Here is a 27711-nt window from a genome sequence, read left to right as displayed (position 1 = left end):
CTCCTTTGAATTTCATGCTGTCACAGTTACCAGCCCTTTCAAGCTTAACATCCTTATCATTTATCGCCCTCCAGGTTCCCTCGGAGAGTTCATCAATGAGCTTGATGCCTTGATAAGCTCCTTTCCTGAGGACGGCTCACCTCTCACAGTTCTGGGCGACTTTAACCTCCCCACGTCTACCTTTGACTCATTCCTCTCTGCCTCCTTTCCACTCCTCTCCTCTTTTGACCTCACCCTCTCACCTTCCCCCCCTACTCACAAGGCAGGCAATACGCTCGACCTCATCTTTACTAGATGCTGTTCTTCCACTAACCTCATTGCAACTCCCCTCCAAGTCTCCGACCACTACCTTGTATCCTTTTCCCTCTCGCTCTCATCCAACACTTCCCACACTGCCCCTACTCGGATGGTATCGCGCCGTCCCAACCTTCGCTCTCTCTCCCCCGCTACTCTCTCCTCTTCCATCCTATCATCTCTTCCCTCTGCTCAAACCTTCTCCAACATATCTCCTGATTCTGCCTCCTCAACCCTCCTCTCCTCCCTTTCTGCATCCTTTGACTCTCTATGTCCCCTATCCTCCAGGCCGGCTCGGTCCTCCCCTCCCGCTCCGTGGCTCGACGACTCATTGCGAGCTCACAGAACAGGGCTCCGGGCAGCCGAGCGGAAATGGAGGAAAACTCGCCTCCCTGCGGACCTGGCATCCTTTCACTCCCTCCTCTCTACATTTTCCTCTTCTGTCTCTGCTGCTAAAGCCACTTTCTACCACTCTAAATTCCAAGCATCTGCCTCTAACCCTAGGAAGCTCTTTGCCACCTCCTGAATCCCCCCTCCTCCCTCTCTGCAGATGACTTCGTCAACCATTTTGAAAAGAAGGTCGACGACATCCGATCCTCGTTTGCTAAGTCAAACGACACCGCTGGTTCTGCTCACACTGCCCTACCCTGTGCTCTGACCTCTTTCTCCCCTCTCTCTCCAGATGAAATCTCGCGTCTTGTGACGGCCGGCCGCCCAACAACCTGCCCACTTGACCCTATCCCCTCCTCTCTTCTCCAGACCATTTCCGGAGACCTTCTCCCTTACCTCACCCATCAACTCATCCCTGACCGCTGGCTATGTCCCTTCCGTCTTCAAGAGAGCGAGAGTTGCACCCCTTCTGAAAAAACCTACACTCGATCCCTCTGATGTCAACAACTACAGACCAGTATCGCTTCTTTCTTTTCTCTCCAAAACTCTTGAACGCGCTGTCCTTGGCCAGCTCTCCCGCTATCTCTCTCAGAATGACCTTCTTGATCCAAATCAGTCAGGTTTCAAGACTAGTCATTCAACTGAGACTGCTCTTCTCTGTATCACGGAGGCGCTCCGCACTGCTAAAGCTAACTCTCTCTCCTCTGCTCTCATCCTTCTAGAACTATCGGCTGCCTTCGATACTGTGAACCATCAGATCCTCCTCTCCACCCTCTCCGAGTTGGGCATCTCCGGCGCGGCCCACGCTTGGATTGCGTCCTACCTGACAGGTCGCTCCTACCAGGTGGCGTGGCGAGAATCTGTCTCCTCACCACGCGCTCTCACCACTGGTGTCCCCCAGGGCACTGTTCTAGGCCCTCTCCTATTCTCGCTATACACCAAGTCACTTGGCTCTGTCATAACCTCACATGGTCTCTCCTATCATTGCTATGCAGACGACACACAATTAATCTTCTCCTTTCCCCCTTCTGATGACCAGGTGGCGAATCGCATCTCTGCATGTCTGGCAGACATATCAGTGTGGATGACGGATCACCACCTCAAGCTGAACCTCGGCAAGACGGAGCTGCTCTTCCTCCCGGGGAAGGACTGCCCGTTCCATGATCTCGCCATCACGGTTGACAACTCCATTGTGTCCTCCTCCCAGAGCGCTAAGAACCTTGGAGTGATCCTGGACAACACCCTGTCGTTCTCAACTAACATCAAGGCGGTGGCCCGTTCCTGTAGGTTCATGCTCTACAACACATGTCAGAGTCAAGGCCCGCGGGCCACATCCGGCCCGCGAGAAGGTTTTTTACGGCCCCTGGGATGATCTTGATTTATTATTAGAACCGGCCCGCAGACCGCAGCAAGCCGGCAAGCCCGCAGATCTTTTACACGCACCAATACTACATTTCCCACAATGCAACGGTGACGCACCGAGCAGTAGGCTGCTTCATTTCAATATTTATTGGCACAGCAGTTGTCAGCATCACAGTAAAATTAACTTTCAGATACCCATCAAAAATGGCAAAACGGAAGGTGGACACTGAGAACCGGGGGTTTCAAACAAGGTGGGAGTCGGAGTATTTGTTCACGGAGGTAGCTGGAAAACCTGTGTGTCTTCTGTGTGGAGAAAGTGTGGCGGTACTGAAAGAGTATAATCTGAGACGACGTTATGAAACGAAACACGCGGACAACAACAAGAATATGGACATGGAACAAAGGCTACAAAAGGCAGAGGAATTAAAACGAGGCCTCAAATCTCGACAGGCTCTGTTCAAAAAAGCCAAATCACAAGGCCAGGCTGCTGTCAAGGCCAGTTTTATTTTGGCAGAAGAGATCGCTAAATCAGCCCGGCCATTTACGGAGGGGGATTTCATCAAAAACTGCATGATTAAAGTTTGTGACGAAGTTTGCCCAGAAAAAAGGCAACTCTTTTTAAATGTGAGTCTGAGCAGAAACACCATTGCCGAGAGAGTAGACCAGTTGTCCATCAATCTAAAAGAGCAGCTTGTGAAAAAGGGAAAAGATTTCATTGCATATTCCTTGGCTGTGGATGAGAGCACCGACATTTCTGACATTGCCCAGTTGTCAATTTTCATCCGCGGAGTGGACTCCAGCCTAAGCGTGACAGAGGAGTTTTTGGCTTTACGTCCTATGCATGGCACAACTACGGGGCATGATTTGTATGAAGAGGTGTCAAGATGTGTAAATGAGATGGAGCTGCCTTGGGAAAAACTCGTGGGTTTGACAACCGACGGAGCACCTGCGATGTGTGGACACAGGAGCGGACTGGTGACGAAGATACGGGAAAAGATGCAAGAGGAAAACGCGACAGGTGAGCTGACAGCTTATCATTGTATCATACACCAGGAAGCGTTGTGCGGTAAAGCCTTGAAAATGGAGCATGTAATGAGCATCATCACGCGCACAGTTAACTTTATCAGAGCCAAAGGTTTGAATCACCGCCAGTTCAAGGCATTTCTGACGGAGTTAGAAACGGAGCATGGTGATTTGCCTTATCACACAGAGGTGCGATGGCTAAGCCAGGGAAAGGTGCTTCAAAGATGTTTCGAGCTTCGTGAGGAGATTTGTCTGTTCTTGGACAGCAAAGGGAAAGACACAACACAACTCCGAGACTAAATGTTTCTGTGTGAAATGGCTTTTCTGTGTGACATTACGAGTCATCTGAATGCAATGAACTTGCAGCTGCAGGGTCGGGATCGTGTCATCTCTGATATGTACAGTACAGTGAAGGCATTTAAAACCAAACTGACTCTGTGGGAGACGCAGATGCGGAAAGAAAATTTGAGCCACTTTCCCAGCTGCCAGACCATGAAAGAGAAGCTCTCTACCAGTGCGTTCCCGAGCGCACAGTTGGCTGATAAAATAGGTATGCTTGCCGCTGACTTTCGACGCCGATTTGCTGACTTTGAAGCACAAAAAAGCAGGTTGGAACTGCTCGGTAACCCATTTGCTGTTGACGTGGAAAGCTCACCACCAAACCTCCAAATGGAGTTGATTGACCTCCAATGCAATGATGCACTGAGGGCAAAATATGCGGCAGTGGGTGCTGCGGAGTTCGCCCGTTTCCTCCCCGACACAATGCCCCAGCTGCGCATCCAGGCTGCTCAAACGTTGTCTATGTTTGGCAGCACATACCTGTGTGAACAACTGTTTTCTTTGATGAACTTGAACAAAACATCACACAGAAGTCGACTTACTGCTGAACACCTCCACTCAATTCTGAGGATTTCCTCAGCTCAGAGCCTTACCCCGAACATTGATGAACTTGTGGAAAAGATGGGACACCACCAAGTATCACCCTCAACCTCAAACAAGTGAACATTACTGTGCAATCACATATTTAGAGTTTTTACTCAGTTCAAGTTTAAAAGTTAAAGTTTAATATTTGTTTTCACTGCATGTTACTTCTCATTAAACAAAGTGTTGTTTTTGATTAATAGATTTTTGCACTTTATTTTATTGTATTTCAATCCAATTATATTTTAAAAATATTTCAGTTGAGTGGATGATAGAAAATTGCTATTATTGTTTTTTTCTTTGAAGTAAATTTAGCCCACTTTTGCTAAAATAGAAAATATAGGCTACTGATGGTGCCTTGAATACCGGTTTCTTTCATTTAATGTTCATGTTATGGGGATTTTTATATAAAGGAAATTTGTCTTTTGTGTCTGTTGAAAATTAAAGATTACTGACAGAGCCATAAGAAAATATTGCTTTATTTATCTGATCATATTGGAATATATTTGTTAGGTTTTCAGTAGGTTCAATTAGGTTCACTAGACTATATGCGTCATTTAAAAAATTTTCAATGAACATTCGAACAGTCCGGCCCTCGGCTTGTAGCTAAATTTTTTAATTAACCCTCCGTCCATTTGACTTTGACACCCCTGCTCTACAACATCCGCAGAGTACGACCTTGCCTCACACCGGAAGCGGCGCAGGTCCTAATCCAGGCACTTGTCATCTCCCGTCTGGATTACTGCAACTCGCTGTTGGCTGGGCTCCCTGCCTGTGCCATTAAACCCCTACAACTCATCCAGAACGCCGCAGCCCGTCTGGTGTTCAACCTTCCCAAGTTCTCTCACGTCACCCCGCTCCTCCGCTCTCTCCACTGGCTTCCAGTTGAAGCTCGCATCCGCTACAAGACCATGGTGCTTGCCTACGGAGCTGTGAGGGGAACGGCACCTCAGTACCTCCAGGCTCTGATCAGGCCCTACACCAAAACAAGGGCACTGAGTTCATCCACCTCTGGCCTGCTCGCCTCCCTACCACTGAGGAAGTACAGTTCCCGCTCAGCCCAGTCAAAACTGTTTGCTGCTCTGGCCCCCCAATGGTGGAACAAACTCCCTCACGACGCCAGGACAGCGGAGTCAATCACCACCTTCTGGAGACACCTGAAACCCCACCTCTTTAAGGAATACCTAGGATAGGATAAAGTAATCCTTCTCACCCCCCCCCCTTAAAAGATTTAGATGCACTATTGTAAAGTGGCTGTTCCACTGGATGTCATAAGGTGAATGCACCAATTTGTAAGTCGCTCTGGATAAGAGCGTCTGCTAAATGACTTAAATGTAATGTAATGTAAAAATGTGTCCAGCAGTTCCAGTGTGTATGGGGGAACTTACATTCCAGATCATTTGGGGAAAGGGACAGGGAGGTGGAGAATGTTGTTTTTCATTTGTCCTTTGCTCTGTGTTGCTTCAGCCCTACTGCTACAATTTTAATGTATTTGAGGACCAAATAATTATTTATTATTGGTACTGGCAACATTACATTCACAAAAGGGTATGAGGTTTGAGAAAGAATTTGAAAAGATGCAAAGTTTTTCCCATCTGAGATATGTTTCTATAAGAAATGCACATAAATCATACTGAGCAACACAGATTAATATAGAGTTGGGTATCAGATTTATCAATCCACTTTTTCATCTGAGGCTAGAGGTGTAGCCATATTATTTCCAGAAACAACTGTCCCATTCCAACATATTTCAACTATAAGCGAGACCAATGGCCGCATTCTTATAGTAATAGGCCATATTTATCACGACATGTAACCATCTTTACTCACAGAATGTCAATGACCCAGGGTTCTTCTGAATGTCTTCAATCTCTTACCAGATTTATCAACCACACATGTAATGACAGGCGGAGATTTGAACTGCATTTTGAATTCTTACATGGATAGGCTTCCTACTCGCCCTACCACTTCACTGATGTAGCGGTTACTACGGACCCAAAATAAATTAATGCATGTTAAAGTTTTATCACGACTAGATACTGTGGAAATTTCTGATTTCCTCCATTCCCTTTCTCTAGATAAATTATGCAGCACTGTTCAAAAGGGAGATAAATGCAGAAATAACTTAAAGAGGTTGTCTCTGCAGTATGTTCCTTCCTTAACGGTAATGCGGCTGGCCCTGGCAGCTTTGGTAGAGAGTTTTACAAATTAGATTCAGAAAACGTTACTCTTCTGTTGCGGATGTTTAAACACTATTGAAACTTGCAGACTCCCAGAGTCTTTAAACTCAGCCAATATCACCCTAATATAAAGAAAGATGAAACCTATCTATTTTCATATCGTCCTATTGCCCTCCTCGGATGTGATCTTGAGATGTTTACTAAAATACTCGCAAACAGACTAAATAAATGCATTGACTATAATTTTTGACTATAATTCATCAAGACCAAACTGGTTTTATCGCAGGCAGATTCTCATTTTCCAACTTTAGGCGACGAATGAATATCAAGTATTCCAAACATGACAAAGGTTCTAAAGTTGCCATTCTTGCACTTGACGCTCAAAAGGAATATTACCAATTGGAATGGAACTACATTTTGACAATAATACATTTGTTTGCTCTGGGCGAGAGTTGTCCCTTGGGTTGAAATACTATATGCGTGCCCGACGGCTTCAGTTCACTAATTACAATAAATCACATCCGTTTTCATTTCACCGTTCCTACCGCCAATGGTGCTCATTGAGTCCGTTGCTATTCGCCATTGCTATGGAATCCCTAGCTATTAGTATCAGAAACCATCCTGCCATTGCTTCGCTAAACATGGGCAAGGTTGATCACTACATCTCGCTCTATGCGGATTACATTTTGTTTGCCTCGTGTCCCAAAAGTGTCACTCCCACCGCTGTTGGAGTTCATCGAATAATTTGGAGAACCCTCTGTGTACATCATAAACTGGTATACAAGTGAATTCATGCCTCTTAAAAAAGGTGACAAACCCAGAGTTTCTTAAAACATAACTTTTAAAATCACAGGAGACTAAATTAAATATTTTGATGTCATCCCAAAGGACTCTAAATGTATTTATAAATTGACATAGCGACATGATGGAAGTTGAGGTCTGGAGAGTGCTGCCTATCTACGATAACGCTATTAAAATGGTTACACTCCCAGATTCCTTTCTCGTTCAGAATCTGCCTATATTTTTAACTAAAGCTTTTTTCAAATCCTTGGATTCTATCATCTTGCCTTTTGTGTGGCAATACAAAGTACATAGTTTTTTTTAGAGATACTATCAAGCCCAAAGAATTAGGGGGCCTGAGCCTGCCAAAGTTTCAGCATTATTATTGGGCAGAAAATGCTAGAGCACTGGTTTATTGGCAGGATTACATACCCTGGCATGGTAGATCCCTCCACCCATTCATGACTCATTATTGAACAGGATAAACATAACACCTGTATTCCAGGACTTCTCTTTTCATCAACTAAATCTCCTACAGATATTACTTGCAATAACTTTACACAGAAAAATAAAATATCAAATAAGGAAAACATTTGGTCTACAGGAGACCTATGCCTGTAATCCTATTTGCCATAACCATGCTTTCCCCCCCACTAACTGACAATACTTTTTTATTCTGGAAGAGAAAAGGAATTACTACTATTGCAGACCTTTACATCAATAATACTTTGCCACAAAAATAATGACATTCTCACAGGCAAGGAATGATGGACAGGTCCTTCATGAGTGTCAATGCAACCAAACTTAGTTTTGAGTGTTTTTGAGGAAGTTTCGGCTTGCATTGCAGAATTGCTAACATCAGCTTGGCTGTTTATCATGAGTGTTGTATACATTGCACAACAGGACAGGAAATGTCATCTTTGATTTTAAAAAGCCTGAATATATAAAATAAATTTTTTTTGGCTTATTCTGTTTTGTTCATTCCCAATTTTTTCCCCCCATTTTCTCCTTTTGAGTTTTTCCAAGTTTCCCTTTTATCCTTTTTTTCCTTCATGTTTTCGCTCTCAAAATCTGACTTTTTAAAAATAGAAAAACAACCAAATTGGATGTCCACAACAATACGTAAACCACATTTGGAGACCAAATGAGGTCTGGGAAACATCTGAGGAATATAAATTTTTGGGTGTAGTCATTTTAATTTATTTAACCAGGAAAAGCCCATTGAGACCCAGTCTCATTTTCAAGGGAGACCTGGCCACGGTGGCAGCAACAGATAGGGGCATTCTCTATCACAGCAGAGGTGGCAGGGTAGCCTAGCGGGTAAGAGCGTTGGGCCAGTAACTGGAAGGTAAAAATCTGTCATTCTACTCTTGAGCAAGACGGTTAACCCAAACAACTGCTCAATGGGAGCCGGTGATGTGGATGTCAATGTCGATTAAGGCAGCCCCCCCCCCCCGCACCTCTCTGACTCAAGAGGGGTTGGGTTAAATGCATTCAGTTGTATAATTGACTAGGTATATCCGTCCCATTCTGTTCAGGTCTTATGATAAACTTGGGAAAACTAATACATTTTCAATACACAGAGTTGATTCCCTAATGACGTTAAAACATTTTAGAATATTGTTGAATTCTATTTTAATGCCTGTATCACGTGAGGGCCTAATTATCAAATTTGGACCAGAATGAGGCTCTCCACTCCCCATTGTTCCTGCAGTGATGATTCACCATCTTCATTGAATATTTTCATAATTTATCTGCAGCTTTCTCACCGATGCGATAGGTTACACTGACTGATGAGTCACTCACTAAATGGATTTCGACTCATCGTTACCACTTACATTACATGGGACATGCAAATTCACGCATCATGCCCTTTCCCTTCTCCATGCATAGAAATTTGACTGCAACCAACCTCTGCGCACACAAATTGTCCTGGGAGGTAGGACAGACTGCCGTCGCTCGCTTTGTGACTGACTGGCACTATCTATCCAATTTAAGAACAAATTCTTATTTACAATGACGGCCTACCGCAGCCAAACCCGGACGACGCTGGGCTAATTGTCCACTGCCCTATGGGACTCCCAATCACGGCCGGTTGTGATTCAGCCTGGAATTGAACTAGGGTCTGTAGTGATACCTCTAGCACTGAGATGCAGTGACTTAGACCGCTGCGCCACTCGAGATCAATAGAGCGCTATAAGATGCATACCGTTCATTCTAGCGGGAGAGGGCTCGACAGACTAGCGATTTGAAACTTTTAATAAAAGTAGCCTAGTTAATATGAAGTTTTAAAAGTATTCAGCTGAAAATTAGTCTGTAAACAGCTAATGGGCTGACGGCCGGCACAAAGAAAATGTGGGGATTGCAGGACACACAAACGCGCGCGCAAACAAAGACAGGCTACACACACACTGTGCGCTGTGATATTGCTCCTGGGGACGTGCTCTGTTTCAATGAGGCCACAGTGGCAAAGCAGTGGTGAGCAGAGTGGGACAGACAGACGCAGAGAAAAGCAGGGAGGGAAAGAGAAAAGTCAGAAAGAGAAAGTGAGACAGAGCTAAAAGAGAAAAAGATGGCGAGCCAGAGACACAGCGAGAGTGAGAGACAGCAAGCATGAGAGTGAGTCAGTGAGTGAGACAAGGCAGTAGCTAATCCTCACAGACCAGTGCTTTAAGCCTCTCATAGTGTTGCTATAAATTATCATGGCGGTCAAAAGGGTTCAACAACAGTAACACAGAGAAACAGAGGTCAGTGTCGGGGCGGGAACCTGAGAGCAATGGGAGATACAGGATATAGGCTACAGGGGGTGAAAATGTCACTAGGTAGAGATTTAGGATCAGCTTCCAAATCCTAACCTTTGGTGGAGAAAATGCTAAACTGACTAAGTCAACATCTAGAGGCAAAGTTCACCATATAGCCTAGACTAAAATGGATGGGTATAAGGTAGGACAGATGCTCAAAGTTAGGGTGCGATATGATGTGCAACATACTAAGTAGATCACATTCTAACTTATATTTTGCCAACTGATTATTTAGGAAAATTCAAGATGCATTTCATATTTTAGGACAATTGAGGTGGATTTAAATGATACCAATTTGTTCCATTCTTTCTGACCTTAGGAAGCTTGATGGATCAAGCATGATATCCAATATATTGGGAATATTTACCCAGCGGCAGCAGCCACCAATTAGCCATTCAAATTTACCAGGCTATCTAGCTTGGGTCCTCAACCTGTTATCCCAATATATGGGATACCCCCCTTGATTTTGGATACCACCATTGAATTAGAGACTGCAAAAGAAGATTGATCTGACTCCCAGGCTAGCACATCCCCTGTAGTCACGCAGGCCTACTGCTCTAGTCGTACTGGCAAGCATCCCTCTCCCTACACCGTTTGCCTCCCTCCGAGTGCATTCGTTTTAGCTTGCCCGGTGTTTCTTTCCACCAATAAAAATGTAATTACTAGAAGGGACAAAGCCCCTCCGACCATTGCAATTTGAGTAGGGCACTCAATTTGACTACATGTGGGTACACTCAATATGGCCACCTGTCATGGATCACTGATGTGAATGTGAATGTCTGTTCCATTCAATGTCTTTCTACCCTTCCACCAACCCTGTTCCAATCCCTGTGCTTCTGAAGTTACCTTGGGCAGCTTGATGGCGGGCTCACGGTACTCCTCCTCCTCCTCGCTGTCAGAGTCACCGCTCTGCACGGAGCTTTGTGAGGCCAGGGACGACTCCCGCTGCTGCCAGTCCAGCACGCAGTGGCGCACGTTGCAGTACACATTGAACGCCGATGGGTTGCTGTGCAGCTTGATGTCCGGCACACAGAAGGCCCCATCGAGGTTATCCGTCTGTGGAGAAGATAGAGATAAAGTATAAGAAATACAGCCATCGCTCAAAAATCAAACGATATTTTGTTTCAGCAGTCAATGAATGAAGGCAGTTTGCCCCTCGAGACTTATTCAAAAGAGAAGAGATAATTAGAATGCATATGCAAAGATGCAGGCATTGTTGGAGGAAGATGTAGGCTAAGTTCTTTAGCTAACTGTAGCAGTCCCATGGAGATTGATTCACTGTTTGAAGTAGAAGGTAGTCCAGATAGTCGAGACACTACAATAAAGCCTAAAGAGGAATAGTGAGATACAGCCTATTCAGTGAAAATCATTCTGTGAAACTAAGCCTTATGTTATTCTGTCTGCGAGAAGAGGACACAGTTCTCAGATTTTAGTACAAGAAAAAGGATGGAAACGGGTGAAGGGAAGACAAAGCGATTCAAGTGAGAGAGCGATGGCAAGGAGAGGAAAGCAAAGAATAGATTATTTTATTCTTATGTGAGCCGTCATGGTAGGAGCGATCATTGTCATTCATTAACCATGATTACGGATAGACCTGAATTAAATCCTGAATAATGATGAATGAGAAAGTTAAATGCACAAATATCATACCCCCAAAATATGCTAAGCTCTTATTACAATAACAGGGGAGGTTAATATTTTCATGGGGAGTATGATATACCTCTAACTTTCTCATTGATCACCATTCATTAAGGATTATCCATAATCATGGTAACATCCACATTAATTTAGAAGTGTTTAGAAACATTCTACTTTTATTTACAATTAAAATTACTCCAAAATATACCATACATTTTTATTGGGCAAAAAAATAAATCTGAAACAACCAAAACAAACACTAAATGGATCCAACAAATTTGTAGATTCCCACGGTTGATGTAGTCATTACATGCTATGAATATGGGAACAAATAGTTAAATGAATTTGTCCACTAAACTGGGTTTGTACAAAATGTGCTGTAATTACTAAACGGTTCGATATGGATGAAAATCCCCTCAAGTTAAAGCTGATAGTCTGCACTTTAACTTCATAATCATTGCATAATTTCAAATCCAAAGTGCTGGAGTACAGAGCCAAAACGTATCACTGTTCCAATACGGTGCATTCGGAAAATATTCAGACCTCTTCCCTTTTTCCACATTTTGTTACAGCCGTATTCTAAAACGGATTAAATAAAAACAATTACTCAATCTACACAAACTACCCCATAATGACAAAGCAAAAACAGGAATTTTTGAACCTTATTTATATAAGTATTCTGACCCTTTGCTATGAGACACGAAATTGAGCTCAGGTGCATCCGCAAGACAGCAGCCATACTGTACGGTGCCAAATTCCTAAAGTCTAAAGCACAAGGAAGATTAGGCTATATCCAAGGTTCTACAGCTGCAACATCGAGAGCATCCTGACGAGTTGCATCACTGTCTGGTATGGCAACTGCTCGGCCTCTGACCGCAAGGCACTACAGAGGGTATTGCGTACGGCCAAGTACATCACTGGGGCTAAGCTGCCTGCCATCCAGGACCTCTACACCAGGTGGTGTCAGAGGAAGGCCTGAAAAATTGTCAAAGATCCCAAAAATTGACATCAACACATTGAGCAAAATTATTGAATTCTCTATTACAACATTTTATACCATAACCAGTCAAATCAAAATGTTTGTCACATGTGCTGAATACAACAGCACATTACAAGCCCCTAAATAACAATGCAGTTAAGAAAAATGCCAACAAAAAATAGAAATAGAAGTAACAAATGAAAGAGCAGCAGAAAAAAAAACAATAGCGAGGCTACTGTACCAGTACAGAGTCAATGTGAGGGGGCACCAGTTAGTCGAGGTAATATGTACAGTTGAAGTCAGAAGTTTACTACATACACTCAGGTTGGAGTCATTAAAACTTGTTTTTCAACAACTCAAAAAATTTCCTGTTAACAAGCTATAATTTTGGCAAGTCAGTTAGGACATTAGCTTGTGCATGACAAGTAATTTTTCCAACAATTGTATACAGATTATTTCACTGTATCACAATTCTAGTGGGTCAGAAGTTTACATACACAAAGTTGACTGTGCCTTTAAACAGCTTGGAAACATCCAGAAAATTATGCCATGGCTTTAAAAGCTTCTGATAAGCTAATTGACAATTTGGGTCAATCTGAGGTGTACCTGTGGATGGATTTCAAGGCCTACCTTCAAACTCAGTGCCTCTTTGCTTGAAAAATCAAAATAAATCAGCCAAGACCTCAGAAAGAAAATGTGTAGACCTCCACAAGTCTGGTTCATCATTGGGAGCAATTTCCAAACACCTGAAGGTACCACATTCATCTGTACAAACAATAGTATGCCAGTATAAACACCATAGGACCACACAGCAGTCATACCGCTTAGGAAGGAGACGCGTTCTAACTCCTAGAGATGAACGTACTTTGGTGCGAAATCAATCACAGAACAACCTCAAAGGACCTTGTGAAGAAACTGGAGGAAACGGTATCAAAAATATCTATAGCCACATTAAAACGAGTCCTATATCGATATAACCTGAAAGGCCGCTCAACAAGGAAGAAGCCACTGCTCCAAAACCGCCATAAAAAAAGCCAGACTACTGTTTGCAACTGCACATGGGGACAAAGATCGTACTTTTTGGAGAATGTCCTCTGGTCTGATGAAACAAAAATAGAACTGCTTGGCCATAGTTACCATCATTATGTTCGGAGGAAAAGGGGGGGGGGGGCTTGCAAGGCCAAGAACACCATCCCAACCGTGAAACACGGGGGTGGCAGCATCATGTTGTGGGGGTGCTTTGCTTCAGGAGGGTCTGGTGCACTTCACAAAATGGATGGCATCATGAGGTAGGACAATTATGTGGATATATTGAAGAAACATCTCAAGTCAGGAAGTTAAAGCTTGGTCACGAATGGTCTTCCAAATAGACAATGACCCCAAGCATACTTCCAAATTGTGGCAAAATGGCATAAGGACAACAAAGTCAAGGTATTGAAATGGCCATCACAAAGCCCTGCCCTCAATCCCATAGAAAATGTGTGGGCAGAACTAAAAAAGTGTGTGCGAGCAATGAGTCCTACAAACCTGACTCAGTTACACCAGCTCTGTCAGGAGAAATGGGCCGAAATTCACCCAACTTATTGTGGGAAGCTTGTGGAAGGCTACCCGAAACGTTTGACCCAAGTTAAACAATTTAAAGGCAGTGTTACCAAATACTAATTGAGTGTATGTAAACTTGGGACCCACTGGGAATTTGATGACAGAAATAAAAGCTGAAGTAAATCGTTCTATATCCTATTATTCTGACATGTCACATTCTTAAAATAAAGTGGTGATCCTGACTGACCTAAGACAGGGAATTTGTACTAGGGTTAAATGTCAGGAATTGTGAAAAATTAAGTTTAAATGTATTTGGCTAAGTCGTATGTAAACTTCTGACTTCAATTGTACATGTTGGTAGAGTTAAAAAGTAACTTATGCATAGATAACAGAGTAGCAGCAGCGTAAAGGAGGGCCAGTGATGTACTGGGCCGTATGCACTACCCCCTGTAGTGCCTTGCGGTCGGAGACTGAGCAGTTTCCATACCAGACAGTGATGCAACCCGTCAGGATGGGCTCGATGTTGCAGCTGGAGAACCTTCTGAAGACCTTCTGAAGACTCATGCCAAATCTTTTCAGTCTCTTGAGGGAGGGAATAGGTTTCGTCATGCCCTCTCCACAACTGTCTTGGTGTGCTTGGACCATTCTAGTTTGTTGGTGATGTGGACACCAAGGAACTTGAAGCTCTCCACTGCTCCACTGGAGTCATGCCTGGCCATGCAGTCATGAGTGAACAGGGAGTACAGGAGTGGACTGAGCACGCACCTGAGAGGACCCATTGTTGAGGATCAGCGTGGCGGCTGTGTTGTTTTCTATCCTTACCACCTGGGGCAGCCTGTCAGGAAGTCTAGGATCCAGTTCCAGAGGGAGGTGTTTAGTCCCTGTGGCTTTAGCTTAGGGATGAGCTTTGGAGGACACTATGGTGTTGAACGTTGATCTGTAGTCAATGAATAGCATTCTCACATAGGTGTGAGTGTATGTAAGAAAGCGTTTAAGTTCCTTGCTCAGAACATGAGAACATATGAAAGCTTGTGGTTCCTCTAACATGAGTCTTCAATATTCCCAGTTAATAAGTTGTTGTAGTTTTGTATAGGAATTATAGGACTATACCATTTGTATTTCATATACCTTTGACGTTACCCATGCAGAGCAAGGGATACAACCACCCCAAGGCTCAGAGCGAGTGAAGTTTGAAACGCTTAGCGCGCGCTAACTTACCAGCCGTTTCACTTCGGTCACACCAGCCTCATCTCGGGAGTTGATAGGTTTGAAGTCATAAACAGCGCAATGCTTGACGCACAACGAAGAGCTACTGGCAAAACGCACTAAAGTGCTGTTTGAATTCATGTTTACACGCCTGCTTCTGCCTCCCACCGCTCAGTCAGATACTTAGATACTTGTATGCTCAGTCAGATTATATGCAACACAAGACACGCTAGATAATATCTAGTAATATCAACCATGTGTAGTTAACTAGTAATTATTATGATTGATTGTTTTTTATAAGATAAGTTTAATGCTAGCTAGCAACTTACCTTGGCTTACTGCATTTGCGCAACAGGCAGTCTCCTTGTGGAGTGCAACGAGAGAGAGGCAGGTCGTTAGTGTTGGACTAGTTAACTATAAGGTTGCAAATTTGAATCCCCCGAGCTGACAAGGTGAAAATCTGTCTTTCTGCCCCTGAACGAGGCAGTTAACCCACTGTTCCTAGGCAGTCATTGAAAATAAGGTGTTCTTAACTGACTTGCCTAGTTAAATAAAGATTAAATAAAGGTGTAAAAAAAAGAAAAGAAAAAATCCGATTTCCGATTGTTATGAAAACTTGCAATCGACCCTAATTAAAATCGGCTATTCCGATTAAATCTGTCGACCTCTAGTTGAGATGTTTTAGGTGGTTTTGAACATGATAATATTTCCACACACACAAAAGCAGTCTGAATAGCAAAAGCATTAAACTGCTTCAGGATGAAACTACTACAATAGCATTCCTCCCTTTTCCCCTCCTCCTGCCATGCCAGACTCCACCCATGTTTGTGTTTGTAAGCAGAGAAGCAGGCAAATGAGGAAGAGGCCCTTTAAAAAAAAAGTAGGCTCAGCGATATAACAGGTGCAGAAAGTAAACAGCAGAGTGGGTCAATTTACACAACTAAGAGTTCTGAATCAAGTGGATCAACTTTGCCTCTGTTCCGTTCTCGTATCTACCACGTAACTGTGTGAAGCGAACTTGCGCACATACTGTGTGTGGCTGTGAGAACTAAACCTTCTGTCTCGCTCGTCGCAATATCGTGGTGCTTCTCATAAGTCACTTCGCTGAGTATACCTTTAAATACCATGCTGTGACAGAGGGGGAGGCGTGTTCTAAAGCACAAACTGGCCCGAGCCGTATCAGAATGGGAAACGGGCGTGAAATGGGACCAGTCCCACACTAGATCAGAGAGGGGAGCCAGAGAGAAAGGAACCAGACCCACCTGTATGAAAGAGGCATGAGTGAAAATCGGACCAGCCGCACCCACCGTCTGATGTTTGGGGTGTGCATGTCTGCATCGCTCTACCCTCTGCCTGCTTGTGGCTCAACACTCACAGGGGAAATGTTAACTGCTAAAGAAAGAAAATCCTCAACAGCCAGGCATTACCAGGGTCCCACCGCAGTGCAGATGACACTTGCAATGTGAAAGAAAAGAGAAATATATCAAATAGCCTTCGACATCAGCTCTGGGGGGTTTGTTTAGGTTTGGGAGACTGTAAGGGTAGGGCCTACTACACCATTTTATTCCTAGCCCTGCACAGAGAAACACAGAGGAAAGAGTCCTAGCACAGGTTAGGAGATGGAGGGCAGGCTGGCAACGGTGTCCGTGGAAATGTGGAACACATAGGTTGCTCAGCAACAGCTCCATCACACCCAAGACAGACCCACTCCCAATACTACTTCTCCAACTACTCTTCCAGGTGAGAGAGCTGGAGCCCTGGCAGTTGGTCAAGCAGACTTTGTAAAACGGTGTTCCTGGCAACCATCTTAAATATTAATGAGGGAGACACTAATGAGTTAATTTGATCAACGGCAAAACCAGCCTGTGCAAACATGTGTATAGCCTAGGAGGTGTAGTTATGTATACGAGTTGTACCATGAAAATAAAATGCTTTGATAAAGGTGAAGCATTACAAGAAAATATCATTTTATTCTCAGCTTGAGATTCTCAATAGGCAACTCCAACTTTCTTTGACCAAAAAGAACTAAAAAACAAAAAATTTGCAATGAAAACCATGTATTATTCTGAAAAAAAGTGAGTAACTCACAAGGAAAGAAAGGTCCCTCTTGTACCAATAAAATATATCTTACCTTGGTTCTTGTTTTGACTTTTGACTTGACCTTTTGGCGCCGTTTCAGCTTCTTCTTGCTCAACGTTTTCTTTCCCCTGAAACACATTGTGAAATAAAATAACAAATTCAGTAAGAGTTGGGCCTATAGCCTATCACAGAAATGTCTAATCAATATGGTAAATTGATGCTAACAGACGGATTACCTACATGCCCTGGGGCCATGACCTCCAAACAAAAACGTGTACTTTGGAGGTCATGTTTTTGCTTGGAGGTCACATCATACATACATACATACATACATACATACATACATACATACATACATACATACATACATACATACATACATACATACATACATACATACATACATACATACATACATACATACATACATACATACATACATACATACATACATACATACATACATACATACATACATACATACATACATACATACATACATACATACATACATACATACATACATACATACATACATACATACATACATACATACATACATACATACATACATACATACATACATACATACATACATACATACATACATACATACATACATACATACATACATACATACATACATACATACATACATACATACATACATACATACATACATACATACATACATACATACATACATACATACATAGCAAAAAACGAAATGTCCTCCCAGTCAAGTGCATTTATTTTCAGCAAATTCCACGTGTAAACATTTGTATGATCATAAGATTCAACAACTAAGACAAACTGAACAAGTTCCACAAACATGTGACTAAGAGAAATGGAATAATGTGTCCCTGAACAAAGGGGGGGTCAAAAGTAAGTCAGTATCTGTTGTGGCCACCAGCTGCATTAAGTACTGCAGTGCATCTCCTCCTCATGGAGAGCACCAGATTCGTTAGTTCTTGCTGTGGGATGTTACCCCACTCTTCCACCAAGGCACATGCAAGTTCCCAGACATTTCTGGGGGGAGGGGTGGCCCTAGCCCTCTGATCCAACAGATTCCAGACGTGCTCAATGGGATTGAGATCCGGGCTCTTCGCTGGCCACGGCAGAACACTGACATCCCTGTCTTTCAGGAAGTCACACACAGAACGAGCAGTATGGCTGGTGGCATTGTCATGCTGGAGGGTCATGTCATGATTAAAGGTCAACCGATTATGATTTTCCAATGCAATTGGGAGGACCAAAAAAAGACGATAATGATTCAAATCGGCCGATTTTTATATATACACACATTTGTAATAAATGACAATTTCAACAATACTGAATGAACACTTATTTTAACTTAATATAATACATATATATATGTGTGTGGTCCTTCTGTAGCTCAGTTGGTAGAGCATGGCGCTTCTAACGCCAGGGTAGTGGGTTCGATTCCCGGGACCACCCATACGTAGAATGTATGCACACATGACTGTAAGTCGCTTTGGATAAAAGCGTCTGCTAAATGGCATATATATTAAAATAAATTTAGTCTCAAAAAAAGAATGAAACATTTTCAATTTGGTTTAAATAATGCAAAAACAGTGTTGGAGAAGTAAAAGTGCAATATGTGCCATGTAACATTTAAGTTCATTGCTCAGAACATATAAAAGTTGGTGGTTCCTTTAAACATGAGTCTTCAATATTCCCAGTTAAGAAGTTTTAGGTTGTAGGACTATTTCTCTCTATACCATTTATATTTCATTATACCTTTAACTATTGGATGTTCTTATAGGCACTATAGTATTGCCAGCCTAATCTCGGGAGTTGATAGGCTTGAAGTCATAAACAGCGCAATGCTTGAAGCACAGCGAAGAGCTACTGGCAAACGCAGGAAAGTGCTGTTTGAATGAACGCTTACAAGCCTGCTACTGCCTACCACCGCTCAGTCAGACTATTATAATTAAGTCTATGATTTGATAGAGCAAACACACAGAAATATGACCCTTAATTCATTATTCTTTCAGTGAAATATGGAACTGTTCCGTACCTTATCGAACGGGTGGCATTCACAAGTCTAAATATTGCTGTTACATTGCACAACCTTCAATGTTATATCATAATTATGTACAATTCTGGAAAATTAATTAGTCTTTGTTAGGAAAAAAATGGTCTTCACAGTTCGCAACGAGCCAGGCGGCCCAAACTGCTGCATATACCCTGACTCTGGTTACACAGAACAAACGCAAGAGAAGTGACACAATTAAACTAGTTATAAGATATAAGATGTTAGCAGGCAATATTAACTAAATATGCAGGTTTTTAAAAAAACATGTGTATTGATTTTAAGAAAGGCATTGATGTTTATGGTTAGGTACACATTGGTTCAACGACAGTGCTTTTTTCACAAATTCAATGATAAATTAACAGGCAACGCATTGATTATATGCAACGCAGGACAAGCTAGATGAACTAGTAATATTATCAACCATGTGTAGGTAACATTCACTAGTTAAGATTGATTGGTTTTTGTATAAGATAAGTTTAAATGCTAGCTAGCAACTTATCTTGGCTCCTTGCTGCACTCGCGTAACAGGTGGTAAGCCTGCCACGCAGTCTCATGGACTGCAATGTAATCGGTGTCCAAAAATGCTGAATGTTGTGAAAACTTTAAAATCGGCCATGCAGATTAATCGGTCGACCTCTAGTCAGGATGAGCCTGTAGGAAGGGTACCACGATGGAGGAGGATGTCTTCCCTGTAACGCACAATGTTGACATTGCCTGCAATGACAACATGCTCAGTCCGATGATGCCACCCCAAACCATGACGGACCCTCCACATCGATCCCGCTCCAGAGTAAATGCCTCAGTGTAACTCATTCCTTCGACGACAAACGCGAATCTGACCATAACCCCTGGGGGGATAAAAACCGCGACTCAGTGAAAAGCACTTTTTGCCAGTCCTGTCTGTTCCAACGACGATGGGTTTGTGCCCATAGGCGACGTTGTTGCCAGTGATGTCTGGTGAAGACCTGCCTTACAACAGGACTATACAAACCCTCAGTCCAGTCTCTCTCAGCCAATTGTGGACAGTCTGAGCACTGATGTGCGTTCCTGGTGTAACTCGGGCAATTGTTGTTGCCATTCTGTACCTGTCCCGCAGGTGTGATGTTCGGATGTACAGATCCTGTGCAGGTGTTGTTAGACGTGGTCTGCCACGACAATCAGCTGTCAGTCCTGTGTTAGGAGTCTCCCAAATTGTGCGCCGCCCCATGGGTCTCCCGGTCGCAGCCGATTGCGACAGAACCTGGACTCGAATCAGGATCTCGTGGCACAGCTACCACTGCGCCCTGAGACCACTGCAACACTCGGGAGACCCTGTCAAACTTAACTATCGTTAGTTAAGGCAAGAAATACAGATACCAGACACAGCACCTTTGGAAAGTATTCACACCCCTTACATTGACATTTTGTTGTGTTACAGACTGAATTTAAAATTGATTAAATTGAGATAATGTCAAAGTGGAATTGTCATATTGTTTTACAACTTAATTAAAAATTAAAAGCTGAAATGTCTCGAGTCAATCCCTTTGTTATGGCAAGTGTAAATAAGTTCAGGAGTAGAAATGTTTAGCAAGTTACATACTGAAAAAAATATATACATTTCAACATAAAGTGTAGATCCCATGTTTCATGATCTGAAATAAAAGAATCCCAGAAATGTTCCATCAGCAAAAAACAAACTTGTTTACCTCCCTGTAAGTGAGCAATTCTCCTTTGCCAAGATAATCCATCCACCTGACAGGTTTGGCATATCAAGAAGCTGATTAAATGGCATGATCATTACACGGGTTCACCTTGTGCTGGGAACAAAAGGCCAATAAAAATGTACGGTTTCACAATGCCACAGATGTCTGTGTTTTAAGGAAGCGTGCAACTGGCATGCTGACTGCAGGAATGTCCACCAGAGCTGTTGCCAGGGAATTGAATGTTGAAGGTTCAAAAATTTGGTAGTACGTCCAACCGGCCTCACAACAGCAGACCATGTGTAACCACACCAGCCTAGGATCGCCACATCCGGCCTCTTCACCTGCAGTCACGTGAAATCCATAGGTAAGGGCCTAATGAATGGATTTCAATTCACTGATTTCCTTACATAAACTCAGTAAACGTGTTTAATGGGTTTATACTTTTGTTCAGTATAATAGGTTGCATGGACCCTGTATGCAATAGGTGTTTAACATGATTTTCAAACATCTACCTCATCTCTGTACGACAAACACAGAGATAATTTTAAGGTCCCTCAGTTAAGCAGTGAATTTCAAAAACAGATACAACCAGACTAGGGAGGTTTTCCAATGCTTCGCAAAGGGCACCTATTGGTAGATTGGGGGGGCAGACATTGGAATATCCCTTTGAGCATGGTGAAGTTATTAATTACACTTTGTATGGTGTATCAATACACCCAGTTGTAGGGAAGCCCCCAAAGTGACTTGACTGTCATTTACATTTACATTTAAGTCATTTAGCAGACGCAGCGACTTAGGAATTCTGCATTCCCAGTGTTGATCTTGCCAAAACCCCATCTTCACACCTCTGAGAAGCAAAGCTTCTGTTGTGATAACATCCTGTGGGTCTGATATCTGATTGGAGGTTAACTTTACAGTAATGCTATCAATCAAAAACTCATATTTTGAATCCAAACAACTAAGATGCTTATAAAGGGGTATTAGATTTGCTGTTCTTTCACCTATGTTCCTGACTTGCTGTGGTGAGATACCTACACTTTATTTTTCTTTCTCCCTCTCCCAAGAGCTATGGGCCATGACACAATCCATGGTTTCTTTGTCCCTCTCTGATCATGCCTTCTAATACTTGTCATTGCTTTGCAATTTAAGCTTAATACATTGTACAAAGTAATTAAAAACACTTGTAATTAGAATTCCAATCTCATGACCGTTACTTGATTGCACATGGTTTATCAAGTCTCTTGCATATTGCTATTTATCTTATGGAGTAAATAATCATGTTAAAAGGCTAATTGCATAGTCTTAATCCAAGTTGCACGTGGAAGTAATTCAAATACATACAGAGCATTCAGATTCTATTCAGACCCCTTGACTTTTTCCAGTTGCGTTAAAAGCCTTATTCTAAAATTGATAAAATAATTTTCTTCCATCAATCTACACACAATACTCCATAATAACAAAGCAAAAACAGGGTTAGACATTTTTGCAAATGTATAAAAAAAAACTTTAAATATCACATTTACATAATTATTCAGACCTTTAATTCAGTACTTTGTTGAAGCACCTTTGACAGCGATTACAGAGTTTAGACTTCATGGGCATGACGCTACAAGCTTGGCACACCTATATTTAGGGAGTTTCTCCCATTCTTCGCTGCAGATTCTCTCAAGCTCTGTCAGGTTGGAGATATTTTCAGGTCTCTTCATAGATGTTCGATAGGGTTCAAGTACATTGAGACTTAGCCAAGACAACGCAAGACTGGCTTCGGGACGTGCACTTAGGGTTGTAGTCCAGTTGGAAGGTGAACCTTCGCCCCAGCCTGAAAACCTGCGCCAGTGCGCTCAGGACTTAATTAAGGATCTCTGTACTTTGCTACGTTTATCTTTGCATCAATCATGATTAGCCTCCCAGTCCATGCCGCTGAAAAACATCCCCACAGCATGCTACCACCCCACTTCACCATAGGGATAGTGCCAGGTTTCCTCCAGACCTCACACTTGGTATTCAGGCCAGAGAGAATCTCGTTTCTCATGGTGTGAGAGTCCTTAACTTCTTATGGCTGGGGGGCAGTATTGAGTAGCTTGGATGAATAAGGTGATCAGCGTAAACTGCCTGCTACTCAGGCCCAGAAACTAAGATATGCATATTATTAGTAGATTTGGATAGCTCTTATTTGGATAGCTCTCAGCTCTTATTCTCTCCTCCTTCACAGTAGAAGCCTCAAACAAGGCTCTAAAGACTGTTGACATCTAGAGGAAGCCTTAGGAAGTGCAATCGAACCAAATTCGCACTCTCTTGGATAGGCAGTGTTGAAAAACTAAAAAACCTCAGATTTCCCACTTCCTGGTTGGATTTTTTTCTCAGGATTTAGCCTGCCATATGAGTTCTGTTATACTCACAGACATCATTCAAACACTGAAGTTTCTAAAACGGTTTGAATATACCATAATATAATATTCCCTGCTAACCTTTCTTTTAGCTAAATATACAGGTTTAAAAATATATACTTCTGTGTATTGATTTTAAGAAATGCATTGATGTTTATGGTTAGGTACACGGAGCAACAAGTCCTTTTTCACGAATGCGCACCGCATCGATTAAATGCAACACAGGACACGCTAGATAAACTAGTAATATCAACCATGTGTAGTTTAGTGGTTATGATTGATTGATTAATGCTAGATAGCAACTTATCTTGGCTTCTTACTGCACTCGCGTAACAGGCAGGCTCCTCGTGAGGCAGGTGGTTAGAGCGTTGGACTAATTAACTGTAAGGTTGCAAGATTGACTCCCTGAGCTGACTTGACATGGTAAAAATTGTTGTTCTGCCCCTGAACAAGGCAGTTAACACACCGTTCCTAAGCCGTCATTGAAAATAAGAATGCATTCTTAACCGACTTGCCTCGTTAAATAAAGTTGTAAAAAAATCATAATAATTCAAATCGGCATCCAAAAATAACAATTTTCGATTGTTATGAGAACTTCAGCCATTCCGATTAATCGGTCGACCTCTAGTCTGAATACCTTCCGAATACACTGTATAATCCCAGTTAAGGCCACCATTTTATCTTTGAGAAAAAAAGCGCTGGCTACGTTTGCCAGTCATGCCTAGATGGAACACAGCTTTTGTCAAATTGATGTCAAAAGTAGATTTTTTTTCTCCATTTTAGCTAACCATTTTCCTAATCTTAACCGAATTATCCTAAACTGCTACGTTAAATTCTCCTAACCAGCTGCGTAAATTCTACAGAAATGCTCCTAAACCTACTTTGATGTGTCAATTTTGATAGAACGATTTGCCAGGGTAGGGTTGCTACTACAGCCCTGTGAATTTGGGCCCACACACCATATAATTAGGAATGACAATAATACAATGGGCATGAACACTCTTACGATGGGATTAAGGTGAGCCATTTTGGTCAGGGAGATGGTCAACCATGGTTTGCCAATGCTGTAATAAACTATTGTGTAAAATTAATTTTAAGAATTGATATGCAATGTTTGTTAGCTAGCCAAACAGACAGTTTTAGAGGAATGATTGCATACATGTTTTTTTATTATAGAAAAGTGCTATATTCAGATTCAATTTGCCTAATTTTGGTTAATGTGACAAAACAATCTAAACCACTGAAATATTTTTTCAATAACCAAAAACAGTATTTTCAGCTGTTTAAAGTTGGCGTACAAAACCCAAAGATGCAAAAACAAAACTTAAGCATGGGAAGCATGGAAATAATGCACATAGAATAGATCTACCACTTCTTAGACTTGCGTTCAATGAGAATGACAGATCTAAACACTCACATTGCGATGTGAATTTCATCAGTCACACAAAAGGTTACATATTGCAGCTTTAACTGACAATATACCAACATTACATTCAAACAATGCAGACAATCCACAATAGAGGTCTTCATGGGTCTATCAGCTGTAGCGACATAGACCCAAGACCCGATACACAATGCCAATCTAACAGGACCTGGCCCAGAACCCTAAGAATATTGGGTCCACACGGATCCGCGAAGCCCTCTAATACACAAACATGCACACCTGCTGAATCTGTGGATGATAAGACTTACTTACACAAGTTGTGATACTGTATCATATAATAGCACTCACAGCTTTCCAAGAAAACAAAAATGTTGACATTTATGGTCTGTTTACACATTTTAGAGGCTATTTATACAGAACATTTGTATAAACTGTATTTAGAATTACATGACAATATATTTGGTTGACAATTCTATTACACAATTTCTGAGATCTCACTTAACTTTATTTTCCTGCATAAGTAAAACCGGGTTTCTGCCTCTACTGCCGCTCAAATCCAATTGAATTGACCAATATGGCTGGAAATTCAAACCAATTCTCGAACATTCAGGGTATATGGCCCCACTAGTAACTAAATAGGATCTATACCACACACATTGTTCGATCCAATCTAGCTAGCTACTTAGCTACGTGAGATGTCAAATCAAGCAGCGACTGACATTTGTTTTTATTTACCTGCCGAATGTATAGACTAGCTAGCTACACACATTCACCAACATGCATTGATCATACGTAGAGTACAGTCCTGACGTAAGCTGGCAAGCCTGTATACTGCAGTGCGTAAAAAATAACCAAAAACGCAACTAGAGTAGATAGCTAACGTTAGCTAGCTATGCTAAATAACGGGCTAGCTAATTGGGTTAGCTAGCTACTCATTACTAGTTAGTTGGCTAGTAAGTTAACAATTTAACCTAATGACATAATTGACGGTTAACAGCATGTGAGTAAATCAGCCAATTCAAAACTAACCTACCCGTCTCCCACAGTAAAATGATTATGACTGGACACTAACGTTAACGCTGGCAGCTATCATGTGGCCAGTTAGCTGTTAAACTGCTAAGTGTTGGATTGCTAGCTAGCTGTCAAAGTTAGCCACCTTGCTAGCAAACTAGGTAGAGAGGTTGGCCTGACTAACTGATTATTAGCCGATTAAACATAACTCCATGATATAAGATGGATTTTCCATCGTAAATCGTTTAGTTTAATAGACTAAGTGGATATGAGCGTGCAGTCAAACAGTATTGGTTGTGTGACAAACCCTGCAGGTAGTTGGGCTAATTTGCAAGCTAGCTACAAGGCTAGCCAGCTTTGTGTCAGACATTTCTCATGTTCACCCAACCTACCTTCCTTGGTTTATCCCTTGCTCTTTGTCATTGATAGCCGTGGTATAAATCCTCCTGTATCTTTCCGCCAAAGCTCGCCCAGAGAGTAGAAGCTGGTACCGACTTCGGCAATCCGACTGGGTTCCCGGTGTTTGACACGAACCCATACCCGACCCAATGGAGGAGAAATCGTCACCAACTCCAGAAATGACCCTGATGCCTATCCTCATCGAAGGCGATGTGGATGGAAGAATCCCTCCACCGGCTGCAGCAGCAGCAGCACACATCATCGTTTTGGAGAACAATGCATATATTACATTTAAAAAACAATTAGATCCTTTTCAATTATATCTCAAAGGTCATTTTAAAAGCCTATATTTCGCGTCATTTGTCCATCCTGTACTGCAAAAACAACAGAATTGTTACATCCCAGTGTATCTTCCAAAAACGGGAGAAAAAAAATTAGCCCGCGCGATGCAACTGGGAAATATGCTTCTAATTTCAGAGCGTCGAATCGTTTTTTCTTTCCCGGAATTCCGAATCTCAAACCATATAGTCTTTTAATTCGGGATTAAAGCAAAGAATATCAAAGAAAATGTATCATATCGCCTTTTGTTCTAGTTTGTTCCTTGTGTATTTCTTCGCCCCGAATTGGCAGCACCGTCAGTTGAGCTGCCATTTTAGCTTCATCATCCTTCCCTGTTCGTCGTTTCGCTGTCAAGCATGCATGCTGGGATACATTTCCATGCACATAATACTGTATTTGTAATAGCAATGGTATTATTCTAGGACACTGTCTCTGCATATTGGAATATAATTCTTCGTATTTACAATTCCCGATAAATAATTAACAGTGTTTTGTAGGAGAAAATAATTCCGTTTTTATAAATATGTAGCTAGTTATTATTTTGAAAACAAGGAATTTCATTCAAGGACAATGCAAAAATCAAGTTAGGCCTAAATAGTCTGCTTTTGAATCTATTCATGTTTTTTCTTTCTTTCTGGCTTGGCCTTAATTTTAAGGATATTGTAACCATGGCAACCATATCAAATGGAAAATAATTGGCTACTTGGCTACTTATCTAAAGGTTTGAGATACATTTCATCTCTGGGGGAGAACAAGTATGATACTTTTCCACAAAGAAAATTTGATGGAATACTTTTACAAGTATTTTTGTGACAGTGGAAGGGAAAAAGTACCAAATGTTTTTTGTTTTTTTTACCTTTATTTAACTAGGCAAGTCAGTTAAGAACAAATTCTTATTTTCAATGACAGCCTAGGAACAGTGGGTTAACTGCCTGTTCAGGGGCAGAACAACAGATTTGTACCTTGCCAGCTTGGGGATTTGAACTTGCAACCTTCTGGTCCAACACTCTAACCACTAGGCTACCCTGCAGCCCCATTTTACTTAGCCAAGCAGTTAAATATTGTCACAGTTCAATTTAAATGATTTGTCTGGTCATTCTGATAGACCAAAACCATATTAGTTTGGATTGTGGGGCAGTTAGATCTAATATTTCATCACAAATAACTACACTCAGACTAGCCTAATAAACTTTTATACACTCTCCTACTATAATACCACAGTATATGCAGTACAGAAAACAAGGGGGCATTGTTG

The 27711-nt window shown here is 42.0% G+C and overlaps 1 protein-coding gene across 1 annotated transcript in view; it reads right to left on the bottom strand.

Moving 5' to 3' along the window:
• The window catches only part of LOC124043719 (E3 ubiquitin-protein ligase MYCBP2-like), a 320564-nt gene extending 293754 nt beyond the window's left edge, over window positions 1–26810 (bottom strand). Inside the window, 3 exon segments of the mRNA XM_046362606.1 lie at window positions 10598–10807; window positions 17248–17323; window positions 26111–26810. Coding sequence (XP_046218562.1) covers window positions 10598–10807; window positions 17248–17323; window positions 26111–26379 — 555 coding nt within the window. The 5' untranslated portion in view covers window positions 26380–26810.
• Window positions 26811–27711: the final 901 nt, after the last annotated feature.

Source organism: Oncorhynchus gorbuscha, linkage group LG09, assembly GCF_021184085.1.
Source record: "Oncorhynchus gorbuscha isolate QuinsamMale2020 ecotype Even-year linkage group LG09, OgorEven_v1.0, whole genome shotgun sequence".
In the NCBI taxonomy this organism is placed as follows: domain Eukaryota; kingdom Metazoa; phylum Chordata; class Actinopteri; order Salmoniformes; family Salmonidae; genus Oncorhynchus; species Oncorhynchus gorbuscha.
The sequence above is the reverse complement of the archived record's forward strand: the minus strand, read 5'-3'. Positions and strand labels throughout refer to the sequence as shown.